This window comes from Electrona antarctica (genome assembly GCF_951216825.1).
Source record: "Electrona antarctica genome assembly, chromosome: 12".
NCBI lineage: Eukaryota > Metazoa > Chordata > Actinopteri > Myctophiformes > Myctophidae > Electrona > Electrona antarctica.
Window position 1 is genome coordinate 51,874,809 of NC_136793.1, and position 25,585 is coordinate 51,900,393.

Sequence of the window (25,585 nt, forward strand, 5' to 3'; positions counted from 1 at the left end):
CAGCAAACGTTTTGGTGGTTAACACACATGTTGTGAAGTTTAATGTCAAGTTGTTAACATGAATTGTGCCCGGGTGGGTGTTGGCCTGCCCTATATTGTGCGAATTTGTGCCACACATGGAATCTCCTGTAGCCTACAGTTGACTTCATGCTGGCACACAGAAAACACAAATAAATTAATATCATTATTACCATCAGCTGTGTTTACCTAAATCGAGCTGGATCCCTTGAAGGGGGCCAGCCAGGGCCCCAAAAGGCCCTGGCTGGCCCAGGGGGAATAATGAACCAAAAAGTCTCACATATAGACATATAGGCCTATAAGGTGCATTTTATGCAAGTAAATTAGGCCAGTCGGCTACTTGGGGCCCAGAGCAGCCCCTGAAAGCTTATTCAAGTCGGTCAGTCTCAATCACCTGTTCAGGAATGGTGGAAAAAGTAGTCACTTTTTTGCTTAACTTTTCCCTAAGCCAGGCTCCCCTAAATTATGCAGACCGCAATGAAATATTGTTAACATTACAACTATAAAGTACAGCACATATATGTTACCATACACTTACAAAAAAACATTGAACCCATCATCAGAATTTAAGATGTCATCCTCGCAGTAGCAAAATGGTGGCATCAGGCATTCAATCATGTAAACGTTTGAATGTATAACCAAAAATGTTCCAAGTAAAGTAAAGTATATAAACCATTAGTCATCATAAACTTTGTTCTTTATATACTAAATATTATCAATCTTAAGGTGGTTGGACACTGGACGCGTTTTTCGGAAAACCGATGGAGAAACGCCGCTATATCCGAAAAACGCGCTCGGTGTGTTTAGTCTTTAGTCTGTATTGTGTGTTGTTCTATGGAGTTCTGTTTTACATCTACAATTATTATAAAATATTAGTCAATTTAAACAAAGAAATAAGAAAATACATTCAAGCACAACATTTACGTACATTTCTCTTTATTAATATCATTGTTAAGATTATTCAAAATTACAATTTTAATAAACAAAAGAAAAAGCAATTACAAATGCACCACCCATGGAAACATCATTCACCATCAGTTTTTTTTTAAAAATAAGTGTTTTTTCTTTTTTTAAACATGAATCATTTGGAGGCACACGTTTCATTGAAATGAATAAAGTGCAGCAATCAGCAAATGTTTATGCATCATGTACACTGCATAGGGTCCGACAGGCGGACCCCGGACCAGTCCATTTGGAAATCAGCATCATTTAACTGCATATAAGTGAATTCTGTGGTAGCGATAACCCCCATAGCAACATGTGCTGCATTTCAAAATAAGTTTAAAAAGAAATGCTGTGATTCTTCTAAACCATTTGTGAAGTACAAGAGCAGGTTCAGAGTCAAAGAACAGACACCAGTCACACCACCACCCACAAACTGGCAGCCCTGGTGGCCTACGCAGTCGCTTCTGTGCAGTGTTATCCATAATGTTACCATGGTGACGTTATGGGGGATATTATTTAATATTTACACTTTTTTTTTCTCCTTTTTTTTTTCTTTTTTTAGAATTGGCAGCAACATGGAGGACATTCACAGACAGACAAGCAACACTGTCTTATCTGTCCAAAAGAGACAACCACTGTCCTAGACAAACAATACAGTCTGTCAAACCGAGACAAAAAAAAACAAAACTCCATCCGTCTGACCAGTGAAACTCCTGTTGTACAGAAGTATAGTTCATCAAGTCATATTTATGGCATTATTGTGATGCAACCTGAACCCATTCACAACCTCTGACCTTGATAACACACACACACACACACACACTCACGCAAGCAGTTAGTGGCGTGTCATGATGAATTGTGTGGGACAGGACAGCTCAACCTGCGTTTGACCGAACACAACACAGATTGGAACTAATGAACATTCACAACTACAGGGTCGGGGAGGATAGATTACAAAAATAGAGCTCTGTTATCCCATTTCTGACATCGGTATCTTTCAGGGAAGAGGTCACAGACGTGAAGATAACGTTAACACGATGTTACAATACTGCTGGAATTCAACGAAATGTTTGTTTGGTAAAATAACGCATGACACTCAACACGCAGATATGTCAAAACAAAAGGTTCTCTACAATGAATATAAAATATTTTGGATAAACGGTCATTCCACTGCAAAAACCCAAATTTGTATCATCAGATGCTAATCTCTATGATGTCAGACCAATAACTGTTTACACTAAACAGTTTATACTTTAATATTCATAATTAAAACATCAAAAGGTAAAAAATAAAAAAAATCTATCTTGTTCACAGCCACCCAGACAGGCTGTTATTACAACACACTATGATGTAATCATGAATTAGTGTAATTAACATTGTTATCCAGGATAGAAAAGATATGTAAACGACTGCCTGTTTTTGGTGGTCAACCTTTTGCTGGGTTTTCATGGTTAATATTCAGAACTTTGCATACACAACGCTGGTTGCATGTTGCTCAGTCTAGATTTAAACAGAATCATCCAGTTTTCATTAAACGGGGGCCCATGCATATAGATGTTCTGATAAGAGTTAAGGTCGGACGCATACTCCACTTTTAGGACCACCGCGGTGGTTGGCAAAACTACAACCAAGACGTCACGTCACGCTGCGGTGATAAGCGACTCACCGCTCACCCAACACATCTCTGTTTTTAGTTTGTTATCATCTCAAAACTGGAGTATGCGTCCCGCTTTACAGAGTAAAATCATGGTCATGTCAACAACAAGACCAGTTAAACCAGCTACGTGTGGAAGAGAAACTGACCTCAGTAACAAACTGTGTACAGAGTAACGACTAATTTATACTCCATCACAGGACGGTGTTGCTTACCAACAAGAACAGACCGACAGTACTGTACATGTTAGCAACATGTTGATAGCTTGTAGATCAGTCCTGTCGTGTGACCGAGTACTATACATTGAGCTTGACAGAACTGTCAGTCGGACAAAACCCAACACACAGACAAGTGGTTAGTCTCAAAAGCACAAACGAAAGGCGGTGAAAATAAAATAAAAAAATACACAGGACAGCTACAATGAGCGACAGAAAGCAACTGGAACAAACCACACAGCTGCTTTATAGATCGCAAAGATAACCGGCATCACAAGAGAATAAAGCCTGAGCTATACTTGGTTGTGTCTGTACACTGTGACACACACCAAAAATCGCAGATCTACAACCTCGACATATTGTGGCGCGATACGTTCGGAGATCTGCCATTTTTTTGTGCATCACACCAGCGTGCAAATACGTATAGATCTCTCATAAGGGAATTGATTGAGACAACGTCCGATGCAAACAACTGGTAGAACCATATCCATCTGATTTCTGACTAAATCTTTAATTATATTCTAAATTAGCCAATTCTCCGATGGTGAAAAGATCATGTCAACATGTTAAAGTGATGGCAATTGAAATGTATATTTTCATGCAGATTTATTCTGTATGAGAAGCATGTGCGTTGGTGTGGTTAACATGTACGTGCACGATAAAGTAAAAAGGAAAGAAATCAACCACATCTCAGGTCCAACCCAGACTGCGCATGTGTGTGTGTGTGTGTGTGTGTGTGTGTGCGTGTGTGTGTGTGCACATTCGTTTGGAATGTCTTGGTTTGATGTTTAGGTCCTACTCACTCACATTTCAAATGTCTGACAAAATGAAAGGCAAGTTAATAAAGTAAAAGATGAAAATATGGCACAATGACCTGCTTTATATCAATAATAATCAATATTGTACTTTCCTGACCTTTTCATGTATAATATTTTAGGAACCGAGGAACCTAACAGTAACCAGAGAACAGCGGCTTCATTGCACAGTAACAGATACATACCAGATGACTGATCCCCGCACTGCATTGTACAGTGGCGTGCACAGACATTTAGAGGGGCAGGTGCTCAAGTAAAAAAAGGGCACCTTGTGCAGCGCGTGGAACCGGCCGGTTGCCTTAATCTATTTTGGGCGGGAACCCCTTTTGGTGTTAGCATTATGTTATGCTTTAGCTATTGAAAAATAGCAGATCTACAAGCTCATAGCGCGCCACTGTAGGTCTGCTATTTTTGAAAAATCAAAACAAAGAAAGAAAAAAAAAGTTTTTTTTTCTTTTTTTTCAAAAGGGCACATTGCCAAAAGGGCAGGGGGTGCTCTAGCACCCCCTAGTGTCTATCTGTGCACGCCACTGGCATTGTAACGGTAACAGGAAGAGTGCGCACAAAAGGAAAAGAGGGCACATCTATGTAAAATTGTCTATTTTCCCCAAAATGTTACAAAAAGAAAATATTTGGAAAATGGTCTCAAGTAATGTAAAGTATATTTGATTAGAACATGCTTGAACCGGTTTATCCACATGGGCATAAGTACGGTAAGTAGCCTAAGTCAAGTAAAGACAAAGTTGAAAGATAAATGTAGGTCTTATAATGATGTACCGTGCATGTTCAAATGTATACTTGACTTCAGACTATATTAAAAAAAAAAACATTTTGGACAAAATAACCAATTTTAGATCAAGGTGCCCCCTGCCCATTCTTCCTTAGTGGCCACTGTTCTTGTATCCATTATAACTGAACTGGGAGCTCTTGAGTTTCCTTAACCTGGCGTCCTCCTGTCCTGGAGGGAGGGAATAATAAGCACTTTGAGGCGCCAAGCAAGATCAGTCAAAAACCTCCATAAAAATAAAACATTATTCAAAACATAAAGCTACAATGAGTCCAGAAAAACAGACCACATTTCAAGTATTTGAGCAATTAAAAAGACAGATGCATCTTAATAACCTGGTTTAGGGGGTTGTTGTGGTGGGGGCTCAGGTAGTTAAATCAAATGCACCTAAAAGCACTTCAAAAACAGACAAAATATTTTCTTTGCTAAAATATTCTCTGCTCTCTCCTTTTAACACATAAACACACGAGGAAGGAAGAACTGTGAGGAGAAGATGGTGAAGTTCACAGCCCCGCGACCAGCTCACACTGCGAGTCAATCTCATCCACTGGCATCCATGTCGGCTCCACAGACCTGCTCCAATGGCCGTTGGCCAAGCAACCAGTGGTCTTACGGTAAGAGCCGAGTTGTACTCGTTTAAGAGGTACAAGCGCACACCACGCCAGTCACTGTGAGGTGCCGGCCATAGCGGTGAAACAAGGATCGCCGCACGCTTCCAGCTTGTGACGCCCAACGTTTATTGAAGGACAGAGAACACGAAGAATGCACCAACATTTTCAGACAGCCTAAAACTTCTACCAGGCATGTAGAAGATAAAAACATAAAACTCTGGTAGAGTCATGCCATGGTTCATTATATTGAACTCAGGTTCAACTGCTGCTACTTGGAGAACTCGGCCTCTCACACCACTGCTTGTGTCTGAGGGGCTTCATCTGATGAGCTCTCTTCAGGGACCCTGAAAAAGCCGTCTCGAAACATTGATACATTTTATTGTTCTCCATCCTTAAAATAAAGGTTGTAGCGTTGCAAGCTACGAGTGCGTAGCTATTGTAGTTTTTAGGCCTCGTTGTGCAAGACAACTCCTCACTTCAGGTTCTGCTGTGGGGGGTGGGGGGGGCTAGTGACAACAGCAAGAACATTTACTCTCTCCTGGTGAAACTCCTCACCGTCAGTTGGTTCCATGTGTATTTTGAGTGCGTTGTGAGTTTGTATATCGGCTATTGTCTTTCCTTTAAAAAAAAGGGGGGGAAAAAGGAATAAAAGCCATTTCCCATTAGGGTGGCACTGGGCTATTCCAGGGGGTCCTTGGCATGGAAAAGGTTGGGAAACCCCGGGTCTACTACACCATCCACAGGACATCGGAGGTTAGTTGTGACAGATACCTCAGCTGGGGTCGAGGGAGTTGGTGACAATGAAAAAATTAAAATAGGAAAAATCTAATAACGTCCAGACTCAGACCTGCGGCATTGAAGACACACAGTCGGTACATTGCTCTGGACTACAAGGTAGCAATGCTACCTAGCGCTTGTTACTGAACATGCGAATCACGGCCTGAAGAAACAACGAAAACCTTAACAGCAGCACCCCCAGCAGACCAACAGCAGGAACTACAGGGGGAAAAGTAAAATACTTCCTGCTGTGTGTCTCGGGAGGAGTGCTGCTGAGGAACATGCACTAAACATGGTTCCAAATGACATGAACAGAACCTCTGGTTCCACAGAGAGAGAGCGAGAGAGATGTATGGAAGGAGGAACAGTGGGGGAATTCTGTGCGATTGGTCTCCCAAGCTGTCACAAGCTGCTGTCCTGTAGAAGTGGCTCGATGTCCTCCGTGTCGCTGGTGATCGTGACCATGGGGTTGGCGCTCTGAGCATGTGTGGCGGAGGCGTTGCTAGACTTGCGGGCGGAGCACGTGGTCTTGATGAGGTCTTGATGGTGATCTGGGATGAAGCAGGCGACCAGTATGGCACATAGGACGCTACAGGCTCCGAACAAGAAGGGAGGACCAGGAATCACTGACTTCTAGAGTTAGACAGAGTAGGAGAAGATGTGATTTGTGAACATGTTGGAGGATTTAAAATAGTTCGTCCATAGACCATCTGTCTCTCTCCTTGATATGAGAAATCTCGTCTTGACTTGTGTGCGTTCCTGCACTCGTGTTGAGTGGAGGTCTACCCGGTAGACCTCCACTCAACACGAGTGCTACAATAACCTTAAACCATTTTGGGCGGGAACCCCTTTTGGTGTTGTGTGTAGCATATTTATGTAGTCAAGTCAGTGTACCTGCATACGTGTTCTATAGCTTTGTGCAGTGCATAGGCATTAAGCAACTAGTCGACTAGTTTACTAGTCGACTAGTAAATCCACTAGTCGACCTTGTTGGTACTAGTTCACTAGTTGATAAGAAAAGAAAAAAAAAAGTGTATTTTTTCCCCCCGATTTTGTAGGCCTCAAGATCAGGTAGATTATAGTTATAGTCACCAATGTAGACAGTTTTTAAATGTACAAATATATATATATATTTTTTAACATAATAGGTGGTTAAACAACTAGTCGACTAGTCGACTAGTAAACTAGCAACTAGTCAACTAGTAAAAATGACTAGAAGTGAATGCCCTAGTGCATACTGTGTGTTGTGTAGTTGTGAGCGTACCGGTGTGATGGGTCGGGTCGGTGTTACTGGCTGTGGTTGGACTGGGTTCAACAGAGTTGGTTCGTTGAGTTCCACATTAAACAGGAAGAAAATGAATCCGTAGAGAGCTGGTCCCAAGCCATTACACAGCCCTCTGATGCCAGTTACCATTCCCTGGACCACACCTGCGTGCACACACACACACACACACACACACACACACAGAGTTAATTTTATGTAACAAATTAGAGAGTAGAAAGTTGGCGGCTGAAAACACACAACAATTAACCCATTTAGGCCTGACTACAGATGTAATTATAACGACGTCTGGGGACGTCCTGGGCAAAAATAGTAACAGAGAAACCTTCATGCAAATAAAGCACAATTAATTGAAACAATTGAAGATTGTGAGCGCTAAGTCAGATAGACAGAACGACCGACCGACCGACCGACCGACCGACAGACAGACAGACAGACAGACGTGTAGTTAGTTACCCTGCTGCTCAGGAGAGGCGCATCTAGAAACCAGAGCAGAGACGGCTGGGAATGTGATGGACGACATGGCCGCTACTGTACCTGCTGCCCACATCATCCTAACACAAAACATACACAATTTAATTTATAGTCATTGTTCAACATTGATCAAGAGCAGATACTGTGTTCGATCATAATATCAACACATGTGTCGGAGGGGGGGGGGGGGAATAATTAAAAATATTTTTTTTCTTCAGAAATAAATTGTTCTCCCCCAAATGGAACATTCCATGCATTTATTGGTACAATTTGGTAGTCCTACCAGCAGGTGGCACACTAAGACTAGAAGAGCATCATTCCCATATATACAATATTATTGTCATGTTAATTTCAATCTTTAATCGCCCAGTTCTGCTTGTCCATTTGATTTGCCCACAATGTAGGAGGTGCTATATACCAAATGTTGCACTGAAATATCTGCTGAATACTTCGTCAATTATACTTAAAATAAATACATTTTGACATGGGTCACACAAGCTTGTAGAATGGCCATTTTCTTAGTATGTACAGCAAAGAATAAAATAGAGCTTAATTGGTTAACACGACAGGAATGGAGGAATACAAGAACGCTCATCCAAAAACATGCTCGCCCCAGGTCAAATCCGGCAATCTCAGAACGGTCGCCAGCAGGTATTCCTAAACTTGACCTCAGTGAAACTATGCCTACACCTAACCTTATTCCTAAACTTGACCCCAGTGAAACTATGCCTACACCTAACCTTATTCCTAAACAAAACCTCAGTAAAACTATGCCTACACCTAACCTTATTCCTAAACAAAACCTCAGTAAAACTATGCCTACACCTAACCTTATTCCTAAACTTGACCTCAGTAAAACTATGCCTACACCTAACCTTATTCCTAAACAAAACCTCAGTAAAACTATGCCTACACCTAACCTTATTCCTAAACAAAACCTCAGTAAAACTATGCCTACACCTAACCTTATTCCTAAACAAATCAAACGTTCAAACAATTTAATTTTTGCGTGTTGGGCGTCAACTCCCCTTCCACAGGAAATGGTCGAGCATTTGACACTGTTCACAATCAACGTACACTACAGTGACGACAACACACTCAAGCTCCATGTCCGCCACCCACAGATCTTTAGCGTTCACATGTGCGCACGCGCGCGCGCACACACACACACACACACACACACACACACACACACACACACACACACACACACACACACACACACACACACACACACACACACACACACACACACACACACACACACACACACACACACACACACACACACACACACACACACACACACACACACACACACACACACACACACACACACACACACACACACACACACACACACACACACACACACACACACACACACACACACACACACACACACACACACACACACACACACACACACACACACACACACACACACACACACACACACACACAAAAAGAGACTACTAACCATGGTTCTGATCCAAAACCATACCAGGCCAGCTGGAAGATCTGGAAGCCAAGACCCAACATAACTGTTTTCTTATTACCTATAGTTCTCATTAGAATACTGAATATCACCGTCTGAGAGAGAGACCGACAGAGAGAGAGAGACCGAGAGAGACCGACAGAGAGAGAGAGACCGACAGAGAGAGAGAGAGAGAGAGAGAGAGAGAGAGAGAGAGAGACCGACAGAGAGAGAGAGAGAGAGAGAGAGAGAGAGACCGACAGAGGGAGAGAGAGAGAGAGACCGACAGAGGGGGAGAGAGTCATTATTACGTTTGCATGTAAAGTCTTTACAAAGTTCTTAGTAACTAGTACTACTAGTTTCAAAAAAGCTATTTACTGAATTTTGGTTGCACCACTGAAACTTAAGGAACTAGTAAATCTTTAGAAACATCTGTGTAGCTACATCTAATCATATAGCAATCCGCGACATAAACAGGAATTAATTGCACCATTATGAGCTTTAACAGAAAATAGTGTTTCAACTCAACACAGTGTAATTTCCTATTGGTGAAATATTAGAACACTTTGCCCAATTTCACATCTGGTTTTAGAAGTTATGTAGGGCTAGGAAATCTGGTCTAAGCTTGCATAAACTCTTTTTATTTGTTATGCCTGCCAAACACTGATTGTAAAAGTGCACAGTGGAAACTAAAGGTGGCCTTACACTAGCCGATAATCGGGCATTTTTGACGCTCGGGGGGTGCCCGACTCAATCGGGCACCCCCCGCGCGCGATCGGGATCGGCCCGATCAACATCAAGAATGTTTGATATTTGCTCGGCCCCCGCTCCGATTATCCTGTAGTGTGTGGTGCTGTCAGATTTCAAATGCCCGATTATCGGCTAGTGTAAGGCCACCTTTAAGCTCACACTAAAACAATTCGTATTTACTGTAAATTCTTGCTCCTTTCTAGCTGGTTATGCTTACGCACCATGTGCATATAGTGAGTGAACTATTGTGATGTTGTTTTGTTTAAAGCCAAGTTGTGAATTAGAACAGTGTTTGTGGGCTACAACATAGCAATATAATATGTTATAATATAACTGCTAATATTAAATTAAGTCAAAACCATATCAAATAATGTTAGCAAACAGAAATGTCCTCTAATAACTAGAACATCTGCGGTGAGTGGATAGACGCTCCTCTCAATCTTTTTTTTTTGCAGGAAGAGTGGTGTTCAAAGCAGCTGCATAAAGGGGGCGAAAAGGAGACAAAGGGACTCCCCCAAAAAAATGCCAATAAGAGAGTCGTTTTCATCCCTGATTAACATGTACGGTTTCAAACATTTTGATGACAGGTTGATTATGGTTATTTTATATTATATATGTGCAGAGGTTTCGTTCCCAACCACTGTAGAGCCTTGCACACTATGACTGGAATTTAGACATGTATTTATTAGACAGTAGATGTAAATATTTAGCTAAATAAATAAATAAAACAGGTTACTGTTAATGTTGTCAGTTTGATGCCCTGAAGAAGACCGTTGGATTCTTGTCAATAAATATACAGCATCGCGGCTACGCGTGTGCGGCCTTTTTCTTATTTGTCCTTCTTTACTGCCTTAGGCCAGCACCTCACCAACACTGGTGTGCGCCCTTTCCTGTTTTGTCTGTCCGTTTGAAACCATCCATAAAAGTAGAGTATGTTGAGGTTAAAAAGAACAGTTCATACCTGGGCTATAATTGACAGGATTCCGACCATGGCGATGAAGGCAGCGATCGCAGCAGGTGAGAACTCTATCACCTAGTACACATACAAAAAGAAAAAGAATATGTACTGGAGACTGTTATGTTGCCAATAGAGTAAGACCACCGATGTCCTGACGTCACTCGCTCATCCGCTGGGTCAGGGAAGAAATTTCTCTATGGAGAATAACATCGGATCATCTTTCGTCTCGTATAAGAATTGTGGTCCAAAAACAAACACATTGTCCGGGTGCTATTGTCATTGAAGTGGCTCTGTATCGTTTACGATAGTCAGTCGCTCATATTTTAATACAGTACGTTTTTAACGTTAGCGTTTTCTCGCCGTCAGTTGATGCTTCATATCCATTCGAGTCAATCCGTCGTGCTATTTTTATTTTTGGAACACAGTTCTTATATGACGTGATAATAAACACCTCTATTGGAATTCAGAATGGGGGGGGAAAGAAACGTGACCTGGGTATGATGTGTAATTACGTTAGATTTCAGTGCTCTATAGTCTATATGAACGCTAAACCTGTCTATGTATAGCTTACCTGTCTTAGGTATAAGAAGAAGCTTGAGTATTGCCCAGCCTCAGGTAGGTATGAAAGGAACACTGTGACACAGATGAGGAGAACCGTGGAGTCTTTCCCCACACGACGCAGAGACTATGAACACACAAACACAGACAACACAGTTTTATTTCTCTATCCACACCCAAGGCAATAGGCCTATCTCACAGCATTTCCCCGCCCCCTTTTGGGGCTAGTGGTGTTATTTCTTTTGCGGTCCATAGGCTTCCATGTTAAAAGAGGTATTTTCACAAGCCACAAACTACCGTTTTGTAAAGGTAAGGTTTATTCTACTTATTTGAGTTGTTATACCATTGTGTTTTCTTCATATTATTATCGGTCTTTGACATTTTAACATTAGGAAATGTACTTAGATTCTCCAGAGAAAAAAAGTGTAAATGCCTAATGTTAAATGACACCACTATCTACCGGAAGTGGGCGTGGAAAGGGGGCTGTGAGATAGGCCTATGACAGGGGAAACACTGAACTTACTTTTCATTTCAAGGGCCTCCAGTTCAGTATGGTTTATGCCACGGACCCTCGTAACTCTACCAAATTTGCCGGAAGGGTCCATTTGCACACTCACTCTCAGAGTTAGACCCGTTAAGGCTCCATCTGGTTCCTAGCTCAAACACTTAGATGGAGACCCCTCAGACCCCACTTTGAGAAGCGTACATCTAGTTTGCGTCCGAGCATAGACAATGGCAACGCCCCGCCTGCCTCTGATTGGCCTGCCGACACTGTCCGTCTTGACTGTCCTACGCTATGCTGGATAGTCTGATGCGAGGTTACTCCGTGGTGGAAAATAATAATAAGTACGGTATGATACAAGAGAACTGTAAGTTTTATTTTTGTAGCAGATCAGGCAAACTAATATTGTTTATGCCGTTTGCTTTGATGGAGTAATTGATTGAACATGTACGCCGTAATATGATTTGATTTGGGTGTGTGGTTCTAAATAAAGTGTTTGTGTTGATTATTGTGTAATTTATTTGTATGTGTAAACATTATTGTACTGTAAAAATGTCTATTTTCACTTTTTAGTATAATAGAATTAGTTTACTATAATTAGATTAATACACGATAATCAACACTAACACTTTATTTAGAACACACCCAAATCAAATCATAGTACAACGTTGAACGTACACGTGTGTTCAATCAATTATTCAATCAAAGCAAACGGCATGAACAATAGTAGTTTTCCTCTTCTACAAAGTTAAAACGTACAAGTTAAAGGACCACTTCACCACTTTTCAACTTCTCTTCCTATAATTGGTCCTAACTAATGTTCATGATAAAATACCACCATTTTTTCCTACTCAGTCTGTGTCTCATAGGAAGGCTGTGGGCAGTTCAGAAAACCGTCCACCAGTGACATCATCGATGGTGAATCCAAGCTAATAGAAACGGCAGGCTTTCTTTTCCTGAAAAGTTGCAATGCAAAAGTTGAAGCCATCGTTCTCACGATAATAAAAATCTAAACATATTTTAAAACAAATCTTGTTTAAAAAAAAATCTGCCTAATGATGATGTCACTGGTGGACGGGTGTCCGAACTGCCCAAAGCCCTCCTATGAGACACAGACTGAGTAGGAAAAAATTGTGGTGTTTTATCATGAACATTAGTGAGGACCAATTATATGAAGAGATGTTGAAAAGTCGTGAAGTGGTCCTTTAAGGCTGCATTCTGTCGCGCGTGCCAAGCTGTCATTCTCTTGTATTATTTCTCACCACGGAGTAACCTCGCATCTCGGAGGACAGTCAAGAGCGGCAGTGTCGGTAGGCCAATCAGAGGCAGGTGGGGCGTTACCATGCCTATGCTCGGACGCAAACTAGATATACGCCTTTGAGAACCATTGGTATTGACGATATGCACACGGCTGCCATCTTGCCAGCAAGGTGCTAAGTACTGTAGGTGCAACTTCTCATAGATGGCCCATTCATCCAAACAGAGAAGTCCTATCTAATTGTATTAAATAACGTCAAATGTGCAAATTCAAAACAGGTGGTACGCATGGGCTGTTGAGTGATAGTCAACGAGCACTTCCAAACTCCAGCACTTAGAAAAAAAATCATCTGCAAGGAATTTCTTCACAGGGAGTAGCTCATAACATGTCTAAATTGGATTTTAATTAAACAAACAAATTGCAGATAGAAAAAGGATAATTCAAGCTTTCCGTACAGCTGCAATTTTGGTGAGTTTGACGTTATTTAATACAATTAGATAGGACTTTTCTGTTTGGATGAATGGGCCATCTATGGGAAGTTGCACATAGTTAGCACATTGCTGGCAAGATGGCAGCCGTGTGCATATCGTCAATAGGGGTTGAAGTCCATATGCATTCACATCAAAAGGAATTCATTTGGGGGGTTAGTAGTAACATGAACAGGGGTTAGGGATAAAAGGTCCTGTAAACTCACAGCAAATGGGTCAGCCTGTTCCCAGGAAGGGAGTCCCCAGGTGGCCAGTCTCATCTTGTCCGGCAGTGACTCGGGGACCACGAAAAACACAAAGGCGATGTCCACCACGGCAATCACCGTGGCAATGAGCACCACCAGGCTGTCACCGTAGTTGGCCGACAGGTACGCCCCGATGGCCGGACTGGTCACCAGGCTGGCCGCAAAGGTAGCGGACACCTAGAATAATAATTAGAAGGACAATCTTTGACACATATACTGGTGTACGTATATGTAGTAGAGCCCGACATCAGCTCACCTGGAGAAAGTAAAATTAGATCCCTTCTGAACAATTTAGTCGACCAAATATCTAAAACCTGTTTTTTTTGTCTTACTCCTAGTGTAAAGTTTGACAGCCAATTCTGATTTAGTCTTAGTCTTTTGAACACACCATTTAGTTTTAATCCTATTTAGTCATCTGAAATTGTTTAGTCTTAGTCGACTTCTTCTTTTCGGCTTTTCCCTTCAGGGGTCGCCTCCTCTTCTCTCACACCAACTAACTTCATGTCCTCTTTCACTACATCCATAACTCTTCTTTGGATTTCCTCTAGGCCTCCTGCCTGGCAGTTACAAGTTACAACCTCATCTTAGTTCTAACCTAGTCTTAGTCGACTCAAATATCAAAAACCTTAGTCTTTTAGTTTGAATTAAAATTAACACTGGATGAAGAGGTGAGTCTTCAGATTATGGCGGGAGATTGGGAGTTGAGTCTGCAGTTCAGCAATGGGGAGTTCGTTCCACAGTTTGGGAGCCAGAAGGGAGAAGAGTCTGGGACGTGTGGAGCGTTATCCCGGATGTTTTAGGGAAGGTTCTGGGCTAAAGGCTAAACGGGGCGAAAGGCTATGGCTAAACAGGGCTAAAGTCTCCATAACATAACATAATACACCGTTACTAAAACTAGAGGTAATGGCATATTTACCAGTCCATAAGCCGTACTCCTCTCATGTTCCTCTGTGATATCAGCCACGTAGGCAAAGATGACTGAGAAGGTCACGGCAAAGACCCCTGATACAGCGATCAAAGCGAAATACCACCTATACACACACACGAAGAGACACAGGTTAAGTAGATTACTCAGAGAGATCACCACAAACACAAATTAACATGTTCATTCTTTTCCTCTTCTTATTGGTACAGTAGCCCATGAAAAGCTACAATGCTTTTCCTCTACTAAAGTGTTCTATCTAGCCAGCTTTGCAGACGATTGCAACGATTTGCAGACTTGAACTAATGCGTGATATCTGTATATCAAATTGTTATCTGGAGAATTGATCTATCGAATTTTGTATCGTGATAAAACTTCTGATTCACACCTGAAATACAGCATTTCATTTTGAGACGTCATAGAACCCCACCTTAACACATTTTGTGCCCAAGACGTCTGTGGACGTCTTTGGTATTACCGCACGGGCAGAGTCCAAGACGTCTGTGGACGTCTTTGAAAAAAAAAAAATATATATATATATATATATATATATAATACGTGGTGCCAAAGTTTGTGTTTTCGCCAATGAGAATGCATTTGGCGTTTAAATTAAATAACTCAGAAACTATAAAACATTTCAAAGTAAAAAGTTCCAGCATGTGTCTCCACAGTCAATTATAAAAAATGTGAATGGATTTTCTAGGTGAAAGTGATTTTTGGGCAGTTTTGCGTGGGCTCTAAAAGTGTTTTAATCTGTTACAAGTTACAGAGCCAAAGTGTTGCTTCGTTCATCGTAATTCATCACAATGTACACATTCAACACAGGCATCGTACTTTTCCAGTGATTCACGATTTCAATTTCGGTTTCAAAAAGACAAAGCATGTAAAGAAGGCAATGGGCACTCAATTGATGACTTTCTTGTTCCGGGAAAAAGTACAGTGCCTGTTTTTAATCACTATGCTGTTCAAAGCAACGCTGTGGCTCTGTAATTTGTCTTAACAGTTTTTGCTGTCCGGTGTGCCAAAGGAGGCAGACATGTTTTGGCATGCTTAGCAGTCGTGTCCCTTCCTCTTTGTTTTGACTCCTAACTTTTCCGCTATGCTTCGCATCTGTTCAAGTGATAGCTACATAGTAGGTAGGTGTAAATACCTACTACTGTACATTAACAGACTGTTTGTTTGTTTATTCATTAGTACCTACCTACCTATGCTGCTACCAACATCTATGCATTCTACTGCTCGTTTTGCATTGGATTGATGCCATCACGACAATTTTGTTGTACTCGTGTTCAATGACAAAAAAACAGTGTACAAAAATGCTAACGCACACCAAAGTCCTTGTGGCGGTGCCGGCACACGGGAGAAAACTGTAGAGTAAATCTTGAAAAAACAAGAGGGTGGCCGGCGGCCGCACACGCCAATAGCCAGAGTGCCAATATTTTATTAGGACAGCAGGTAAGACAAAAATAAATCAATGACAAAATACAATCATCCATCCTGTTGTTCTTCTTTTTCGTTACAACTAGCTGCATCACTGTTACTTTCTATATCAGTCCTTTGTTTCAAAACTGCTGTATCGCCAGCCATGATTTTCCCTGAAGGATCAATAAAAGGTCTATCTATCCAGATCTATCCATCTTATGACTTGTGGATACGTACGAGCGGTTTTCTCACTCGCTAGATGGAACACTGTAGTTTTGTTCCTTTCAGAGGCTATATTGACCTTAAGAAACAAATACAAATATGCCAGAGTTGTTTGTAAAGTACAGGTCGAAAGACATCTAAGTTTAACCAATAACGGGCTAAGTATGAAGCAGCTTTTCCCTGCACGGCATGGGTATTGTAGATCAGTTTAAACACAGGCCTCATTCCTCTACATACACGTAGCAAACAGGACAGTTTAACGATCACATCATCACCGTTGACAACTGGCCCACTGGAAGTCAATCGCAAGACAATGCTATATATGTGGACTAGGACTGACTTGTGTACTGACTCGTTTCACCGATTGACTGGTTTACCCGCTGTCTGACTGATTCTCCGGCTATTTAACAGACTGGCTGCTTCACAGACTGGCTGCGTCACTGCATGGATAAGCCTGCTTCCTGAAGGCTGATCTTTGCCCCCAGGTCTCTCATATGAGAAGCATGTGACTGAACAGCACACAGCATTTCTGTTGGCACCACTGTTCACCACCACAGCTTCATTAGCACCTAACCGCCTCACCCACTGACTGACTCTCGACTCTCTCTTTGGTTCATTGACTTAGGCAAGACACAAAGCTGGAAAACAATATCAATAAAATATGTTAACCCATTTAGAACTGAGCACTTTTAAGAACACCTTCTACGTTTTCTGAAAAACTACTTTTCAGGATTCAAATTCAAAAGCATCAAAAGCAGCAGATCTACAAGCTCAAATGTTGCAGATATGCTTTTGTGTGACGCTGTAATTGTAGTACGATCAAGTTAGGCCATTCATTTATAAAACAATCACACCCGTGTGAAGTGAGGGGAGCTCTTATCATCATACATCATCTTATTCCGGCCAATCAAAATTGGTGTCCTCACTTTTCTGTCCTCAATTGATTGATTGATTGCAGACTTACCCACAAGCGTCTGCAACTGCTATTAAACATTTATTATATCACGCGATGAGAAAACATTGCTGTTCCGTTCCGTTTTGTTTTTTGCTTTGAAAAATGCTGTATTAGGGTGTATCTCGAGTCGACGACACTGCAAATGAGGGTAACCTCAATGTCTTTTGAGAATAAATAAAGGTTTGAATGAATGAATGAATGAATGAATGAATGCATTTTTATTCTCAATTCCAATCTGGCCAATCACTTTTGGCGTACTCAATTTTCTGTCCTCACTTTTTAACCAATACGTCCATTGCTATGGGGTGCTCAGCCAATCAAATCATCGCTATGGGGTACACACGCGCGCACACACAACGCTGGGCATAGGAGGGGCTAGCGCCCCTCAAAAACACTACGGAGATAAGAGGTTTCTGCGCGACATCAACGATATCTAAATGCAGTGGTGGAAAGTAACTAAGTACTTTTACTTAAGTACTGTACTTAAGTACAATTTTGAGGTATTTGTACTTTACTTGAGTATTTCCAATTTCCAATACTTTTACTTCTACTCCACTACATCTCAGAGTCACAATTTGTACTTTTACTCCACTACAATTATTTGAAAACCTTAGTTACTAGTTACTTTGGAGATTAAAATTTTGATTAGAAAACATACATTAACCACTTCAACCCTATACATTTCGGCCATTTGAAAATAGCCGATCTACAAGCTCACAATGCGTCGCGTTGCGACGCATTGTGAGCTTGTAGATCTGCTATTTTCAAAAGATTTTGTACACCGTTTGAACTTGTGAAGTGGGACATTCTGCAATATGAGTACTTTTACTTTTAGTACTTTAAGTACATTTTGATGCCGATACTTTTGTACTTTTACTCAAGTACATTTTCAATTCCATACTTTTACTTGTAACGAAGTAGTTCTAAATTGCAGTATTGGTACTTTTACTTAAGTAAAACAATTGAGTACTTTTTCCACCACTGTCTAAATGACAGATGAAAGGTATAACAACATATAGGCTTTACACACCTAAATGGGAACGGGTTAATATTTAATAATCATGTTAGGTCTCTCACACACACACACACGTCTCACCAGGGGCTGAGTCTCATCAGAGGGATGGGAGCGCATGTGAAGAAGACCGTTATGAGGAGGAAGGATTTCCTGCCCCACACATCTGACATCGCACCAATCAGAGGAGCTGACAGGAATGACAGCAGACCCTGCGCACACACACACACACACACACACACACACACACACACACACACACACACACACACACACACACACACACACACACACACACACACACACACACACACACACACACACACACACACACACACACACACACACACACACACACACACACACACACACACACACACACACACACACAGCTTTACTAAAGCAGTGTAAAACCCTGCAGGGATAACCTCGTAAATTATTCTGAATGAATTATCATTCATTATATCAGACCTTATGTTCAACTTTATCGTTCACAGTTCAATGAGTAGGGGCTGCTTAATTCACATGGATTTCATTTTTCAATCCCCTTGTATTCACTATTTGTTTAAACAAACATTTTAAATGAATTAATAAACGTAATATAAATGATTTAAATATTACATGTTCATTGTTCCTAAAACAATACTGTCCTACTCTAGCAGTTCTACATGCTGGTTCTCTTTTTCAAAGCAACCGGCGGCAGTTCTGACTACATGCACGTTAATTAGTTGTGGAAGAAGTGCTTGGTTCAAATCAATTATGGGACGCACGCTGCACTGCCTACCAAAGCAAGGTAGTGCCAAATCTGCCGATGGGCACCACTAGTGAAGGACTCAAAAGTTAAATCGATTGATTAGGTCTACTCTCTGGTGGTGCATGAAACACCCTAGACCAGGGTACCCCAATAGGCGGCCCGCGGGCCATTTGCGGCCCGCGGAGCGCCCCCTTGCGGCCCGCGGAAGATTTTTTTTTTTTTGGGGGGGGGGGGGGTTCCAGATATAAATGGCATTAAATGGGGGTCAGCAGCCTATGCATGTCAAACTGGGCATCCTTTTCAAATGGGGTCCTGCCCTGAAAATGAATTTTCAGGGCAAGACCTCGACCTCACGCGTGCGGACTCGGCCCCCAGCCTGGTACCCTAGTCAAAATATGGCCCTCGAGGAACATTAATTGGGGAACCCTGCCCTAGACCCTATACGGCCCAGAGTTATCTTCCTGGATAGAAAGACGCCACAAATTAAAATCTATACAGTATTAACTTCAAACGCACAGGATAGGTGTCTTTTTGTATTACACTACAGTGTAATACAACTAATACAGATCTATATACACATATAGATCCCAGTTAAGTTTCACTTCAGTGTTGAAGGGCTTGGCTTATACAATAAATGAAAAGCTTTGTTTGCTCTGAAACCATGGCTGGAAACAAGGAGAAGAGACCACTTCCAAACAGATATACTGTAGAATGACAAAATGACTAACTTTATGTAAACTCTGTTCAACCCGTTGTGTGTCTGCTCCCTGCATTCAAGTAGGTCAGTTAGTTGTGCAACATGCACTACACCTCAATTATGCTGTTGGTGTGACCAAGGCTTGTGATGATGTGCACTGCAATGTTACATCTATAAATATGACATCAACCTGCGGTTAGCTGCGGATAACAGACAACAAGTGTACACGTTTACAAAAAATACCTAAATGTCCATCCCTACACCTTGGTGATTCATGTCTTCGGAAAGATAGAAGTCATCCTTTAGGTCACATACTGTAATAGTATTCACACTAGTCACACAGCATCATTAAAGGCTGATCTCAAAGTTCTCATGATTTAGATAGCAGGTGCCTCACAATTCTTCACGATGATGCGATTGTAACATTAACAAGGTGTCAATCCATTTAGAATTGAGACACGCTTATCCAGAGCAACTTACAAAAGCACAAGATCAGAGTAAGTGGCATGCAGTGTTGTTTTTGGCAGCAAATTTAGATTTTAGTTTTAGTCAGTCTCTTCAATAGTTTTAGTTTCAGTCATATTTTAGTCACCTGGAATGTTTTAGTGTTAGTCTAGTTTTAGTCGACTAAATATCATAAGATTTTAGTCGACTCAATCTACAGTTGATTTAGTCGACTAAAGTGTATTTTGGTGGGCCTTGATGCCATCGTAATGACTGTTTTTACACTTGCTGAAAATAGCCGATCTACAAGCTCACAACACGTCGCGCATCGGCTATTTTCAGCATGCATCCAAGTGTAAAATGACTTATACTGGATCTCTTGTCCACTAGTCCCTTCCTAACCTTTTAGTCTAGTCTTTATTTGTTGACGAAATTGTCAGTATATTTAGTCTTGGCTTTAGACATCATAGCTTAGGTTACATTTAGTTTACATTTAGTTTTCGTCAGTGAAAAAAAGGTAGTCGCCGAACATTTTTCGTCTTAGTTTTAGTCAGCTGTTCCTTACCTTCACTCCCTGAACCAATCCATTCATCAGAAAAGTGTGATGAGGAAAGGTCTCATGGAGAACCTGGAGGAATAGAGTGAGGAAGAGAGGAGATGGTAGAGGAGCAGAGGATAGTAGAAGAGATTTAATTCCCATATTTCATGGGTTGCTTACAAGATAAGTGGTGTAACGAATTACAACGCAAACACACATAAAACAGGGTTTTTATGTCTGTCACTGTCACTGTCACACACACACACAGTAAAAATGTATGTGTTTTACTGACTGTCAACATGGGGGTGGTCAGCAGCCCCCAGGCGAAGAACTCCAGGAAGATTACAACGACCGCATGACTGACCCTGGCTCTGCTACCTCCAGACTAGAGAGAGAGAGAGAGAGAGAGAGAGAGAGAGAGAGAGACATCAGAGACATATACTTTCCACGGATTACAATCACCCAAAGAGAGTTTGAAAACATGACTAATGACAAAAAACTCCCATATCTGTTGGGTGAAGTACAACAATGTGCAAACACAGCAGCAAGATTTGTGAGCTGCTGTGACAGAAGGATGTCAAATGGAATACAAGCACCTTAAGGAATACAAACCATATGTGTACACTGTTTATCAAAAGTATAAAACTAACGTATTCTATATGGTTGTATATTGTATAACTATCTCTGACAGAAAATGCTTTTTATAGTTTCACAAGATAGTATTACCCAAAGTGCTAATATAACACAACTCTGTTTACACCTTTATTTAATTCCTATTTATATCCAATATTTATTTGTAAATACATTGTTCTGTTTTGATTGTCTTGTTCCACTTCTGCTTTGGCAATGTAAATGTACGTTTTCTCATGCCAATAAAGCTCGATTGAATTGAATTGAATTGAATTGAATTGAAGAGAGAGAGAGAGTTAGTTAAAACAGGAAGATGGAGAGAGAGAGAGGTGTTGCAAGAAAGAGGTGGAGAGGAAGGGATGGAGGGAATAAGTAGGAAGAGAGAGGATGACAGGTGCAGAGGGGAGGGGGAGAAGTAAGAGAGAGAGAGAGAGAGAGAGAGAGAGAGAGAGAGAGAAAGTGAAGGACATGATGGAGAGAACAGGAAGTATAACCACCGACATTATTAATTCATGCATGTGGGTTGTAACTTGTAAGCTGGGAAGTGGAAACCAGTCCATTGTCTCACTCTGGTCATTTCAGTCCATACTTATTATGAGTATGTGACCTCTGGCTCAGATGTTTTCACTGATATGGGTCTGATTTCAGTACAGCAGAAGAGAATAGAGGTTTGTGTTGAATGGAAACTGAAAGCAGAGGTTTGTGTTGAATGGAAACTGAAAGCTGAACAGAAAACAGTAAAACTAGCCGAGTGCCGTCTCTCTCTGTAATGCTACCGTAAGTACCGTTTTATGTTTGCCTGTTGTAGGCCTATTAATAGTTTAATAGTGAGTGACCACACACACACCGTATGATATCAGCCATCTTAGTGGAGCCACATTGTGGCAAAAATATTCACTGAAGATTGGAGATCGAGTGTCTACCTAATAGTAGTACCTAATACAATATACAATATAAAAAACAATAATAAATACCTGAGAAACGTGCTAATTATTATGTTATATTATTATTCTATTAAATCTAACTTTATCTAAAAATACTAAATTGGGAGGTTGACAGGGTGTTGCATAACGGTAGATATGATGTTGTCTGCTGTGCTGTCTAGTCATTCAGTCAGTCAGTCAGTCAGTCAACTGTCAAATTATTTGGTTCCGGTTCCTCAACTCCACTTTGAATCAGCAATAATAAAAACAAAAATAAGAATAACAATAATGGAAGCGATAATTAAATGGTAACAAAGACTATATAGCAGCGATAATAAAGAGATTCACAGTACCACTCAGAGTGCAGTTAGTTAATCAAGTCAGTTGATAACTATAGCATTACTAGCTGGTTATTAGCTAGATCTGGTCCATAGCTCGAGCTAGTTATTAGCCAGTCATAGATAGATTGTATAATGTATATATAACATATAAGGATGCAATTTGACATAGCTCTGTTTACTCAATGCTGTACCCCCACTTCCAACTATACTTTCCCCATTTTCAACCGTTTTTATTATATTTTGATACTTGCTTTGGCAACGTAAACGTAGGCCTATGTTTTCTCATGCCAATAAAGCTCCTTTGAATTGATAGGATAGCCATAAGTGTGTTAGGTGAATTATATAATAAAAAGGTGCAAATGCAAACATGCAACTATAGCTAGTCACTCATTCATTCAGTCAGTCTGTCAACTGTCAAATTACTTGGTTCCGGTTCCATCCTAATAATAGCAGAGATAATAAACAGTAACAAACACTACATTTCATTAAACAATGAAAGAAAGAATGACAATACAGTAAGAAAGAGACTAGCTCGGCTGGTCCATCGCATCGCCACAGTACACACAGCAGTTATAGTTAGTTAGTATCAAGTCAGCTGATTAACTAGCATTACTACTAGTAATTTACTAGCTGGGTTATTTACTATTAGCCAGTCGTCGATAGAATAGTTAATAATAGTGTGTAATAGCGGATCAGTGCTGTTAGCCAACATGCAGAATAACAATATAAAAAACTGCTGTCAAAACACTGAACACATCCGTATAGTATAGGCTACTGTTGTGTACGCGGGGTAGGTTAGCATACATTAGCCGTGCGTGCTAATGACTTACAGCTCCACGGACCAACATGATGTCATTGGAGTCTTCCTGGACCATCTCACATCTTTGATTCTTCACGCTGATGTTCACATGAAGTCCATGATGTTGTGCGCGTGTGTGCGGGCGTGCCGATTCTTCCAGCGTGCTGTTGATTCTATTCTGTCGTGTCGTGTGAGTGTCAGCTAGCCCCGGGATCGGATGATGAGTGCTAAAGTTGTTAGCCTGCTGCCTGCCTGGGCTTTGGGGATTCTTCTAAATTCCTCTGCTGTGATTCGCGTCGACCTGCTGGTGTGTGTTGAAGTGCCACAGCACACACAAGGTGCGCGCGTTTCGCGATGCAGCGTAGCCCGGCCGACCCTGCGTGGTGCTAGGGTGCGTTCGGATATGCGCACCTTGTTCTTTTGGTTTCTAAAACCGTTTAATTGTATGTTTTATTTTTTGCATAGTAGTATAGGCTACTGTATATTTGTATATCAATCAATCAATCAATCAATCAATCAATCAATCAATCAATCAATCAATCAATCAATCATATCATAGTTTCGTTCTCATGTATATATTGTGTGTGTGTTTGTGCGTGTGTGTGCGTGCGTGTGTGTGTACGTGTGCGTGTGCGTGTGTGTGAAAAAAGCCTCTATTTCGGTGAGGTCCTGTCCTGTATGAAAAACGTTGAAGACAGTCGCACACACACACACACACACACACACACACACACACAAATAAAATAAAATAAAATAAAATAAAATAAAATAAAATAAAATAAAATAAAATAAAATAAAATAAAATAAAATAAAATAAAATAAAATAAAATAAAATAAAATAAAATAAAATAAAATAAAATAAAATAAAATAAAATAAAATAAAATAAAATAAAATAAAATAAAATAAAATAAAATAAAATAAAATAAAATAAAATAAAATAAAATAAAATAAAATAAAATAAAATAAAATAAAATAAAATAAAATAAAATAAAACAAAACAAAACAAAACAAAACAAAACAAAACGCCAAAAATACAGTCAAGACATTACGCTTGTCCTCTTGACTTGAACTGTAGAGCACTGCCCACTCGCGCTGTAAACAGGTATTAAAGGAACACACCCGACCGGTGTTTTTTTTTCTTTTTCCTCCAGGCACGCGGCACCGCCCATCACTACGCAACAGGAAGTGAAATGGAGAACTGTGAAAAGGCTCCCTGAGCCCTGAACCCTCATTGACTTTAGTGACGTCAGCTGTAAGTGCTTGAGGGTGAGAGGCTGCAAGGGCTCCAAATTGTTGTGAAAGGAATGGGACAGCACTTTGAAGATGAGTCTGCCATTCATGACACTTTGCATCACTTTATAAAAACTGTCCTTATTCACAGCCAGTGCCTACATGCTTGGCCTATTTATATCATGTCTATTTTAGTATTTAAGCTGATCGTTTTATTATTAGTTTCATAAATACACTTTCCTGTGTGATAGGGGTTGTAATATTCATATATAATAATATTCATTATAAATTGCATTTCCCATCATGTTTCCCTTATTATTATTGACATTGTTATTAAATATATAGCCTATCCTTCCATTCCGTCTCCCTAGCTTTGAGAACAGTGAGAAAGCACTATTGTGTTTGTTGACATTCTAACCACGATACATAACTAATTTGCATACTTAAATGGCTTTCCGATTTCAAATGGGACATCCCTCAAGCCCTCGGAGACTTCACATGAAGGCGCAGCTAACTCAGTGAGGGCTCATTGAGTCAGCAAGGGAGCGGATTGGGATTGGGCCTCAGTGTTCTGAGTTCACTAGTTCAGATTGTTCAGTTCACTTCTTACCAAATTCACCTCAGCAAGTGTGTAATAAAGACAAACAAACAAAAGAAGAAAGAAATGCATTTACAATTAGGATATAGCCTATAGTAGCCTTTACAAATATGTTTATTTATTCATTTATTTAGTATGTCACTAAATGTTCTGATGAATTGAAAATGGAGGACGCCAATGTAAACAAGCCATTGTTTACAAATAATCCCCCCCCTTCATTTTCCATATTGTACAATGTTCTGATGAATTGAAAATGGAGGACCCTGATGTAAACAAGTCTTAG

The 25,585-nt window shown here is 40.7% G+C and overlaps 1 protein-coding gene across 2 annotated transcripts; it reads right to left on the minus strand.

Moving 5' to 3' along the window:
* Positions 1-934: 934 nt before the first annotated feature.
* LOC306934695 (hippocampus abundant transcript 1 protein-like) lies at positions 935-23,834 on the minus strand. 2 transcript variants are annotated; one of them, XR_013791331.1, is made up of 13 exons: positions 23,505-23,834; positions 21,073-21,165; positions 20,808-20,870; positions 18,432-18,559; positions 14,731-14,845; positions 13,776-13,991; positions 11,335-11,448; positions 10,767-10,838; positions 9,059-9,171; positions 7,561-7,658; positions 7,087-7,250; positions 4,179-6,455; positions 935-3,851 (listed from the first exon to the last, which is right to left on the minus strand). XR_013791331.1 is itself a non-coding variant. In XM_079517381.1 (12 exons), the coding sequence occupies exons 1-12, from the start codon at positions 23,547-23,549 to the stop codon at positions 6,225-6,227; spliced, it is 1,452 nt and encodes a 483-aa protein (XP_079373507.1). In that variant the 5' UTR covers positions 23,550-23,834; the 3' UTR covers positions 935-6,224. The 2 variants fall into 2 exon arrangements, 1 of the variants encoding a protein (XP_079373507.1); XM_079517381.1 differs by having other exon boundaries at positions 935-6,455.
* Between the last annotated feature and the right edge of the window lie 1,751 nt (positions 23,835-25,585).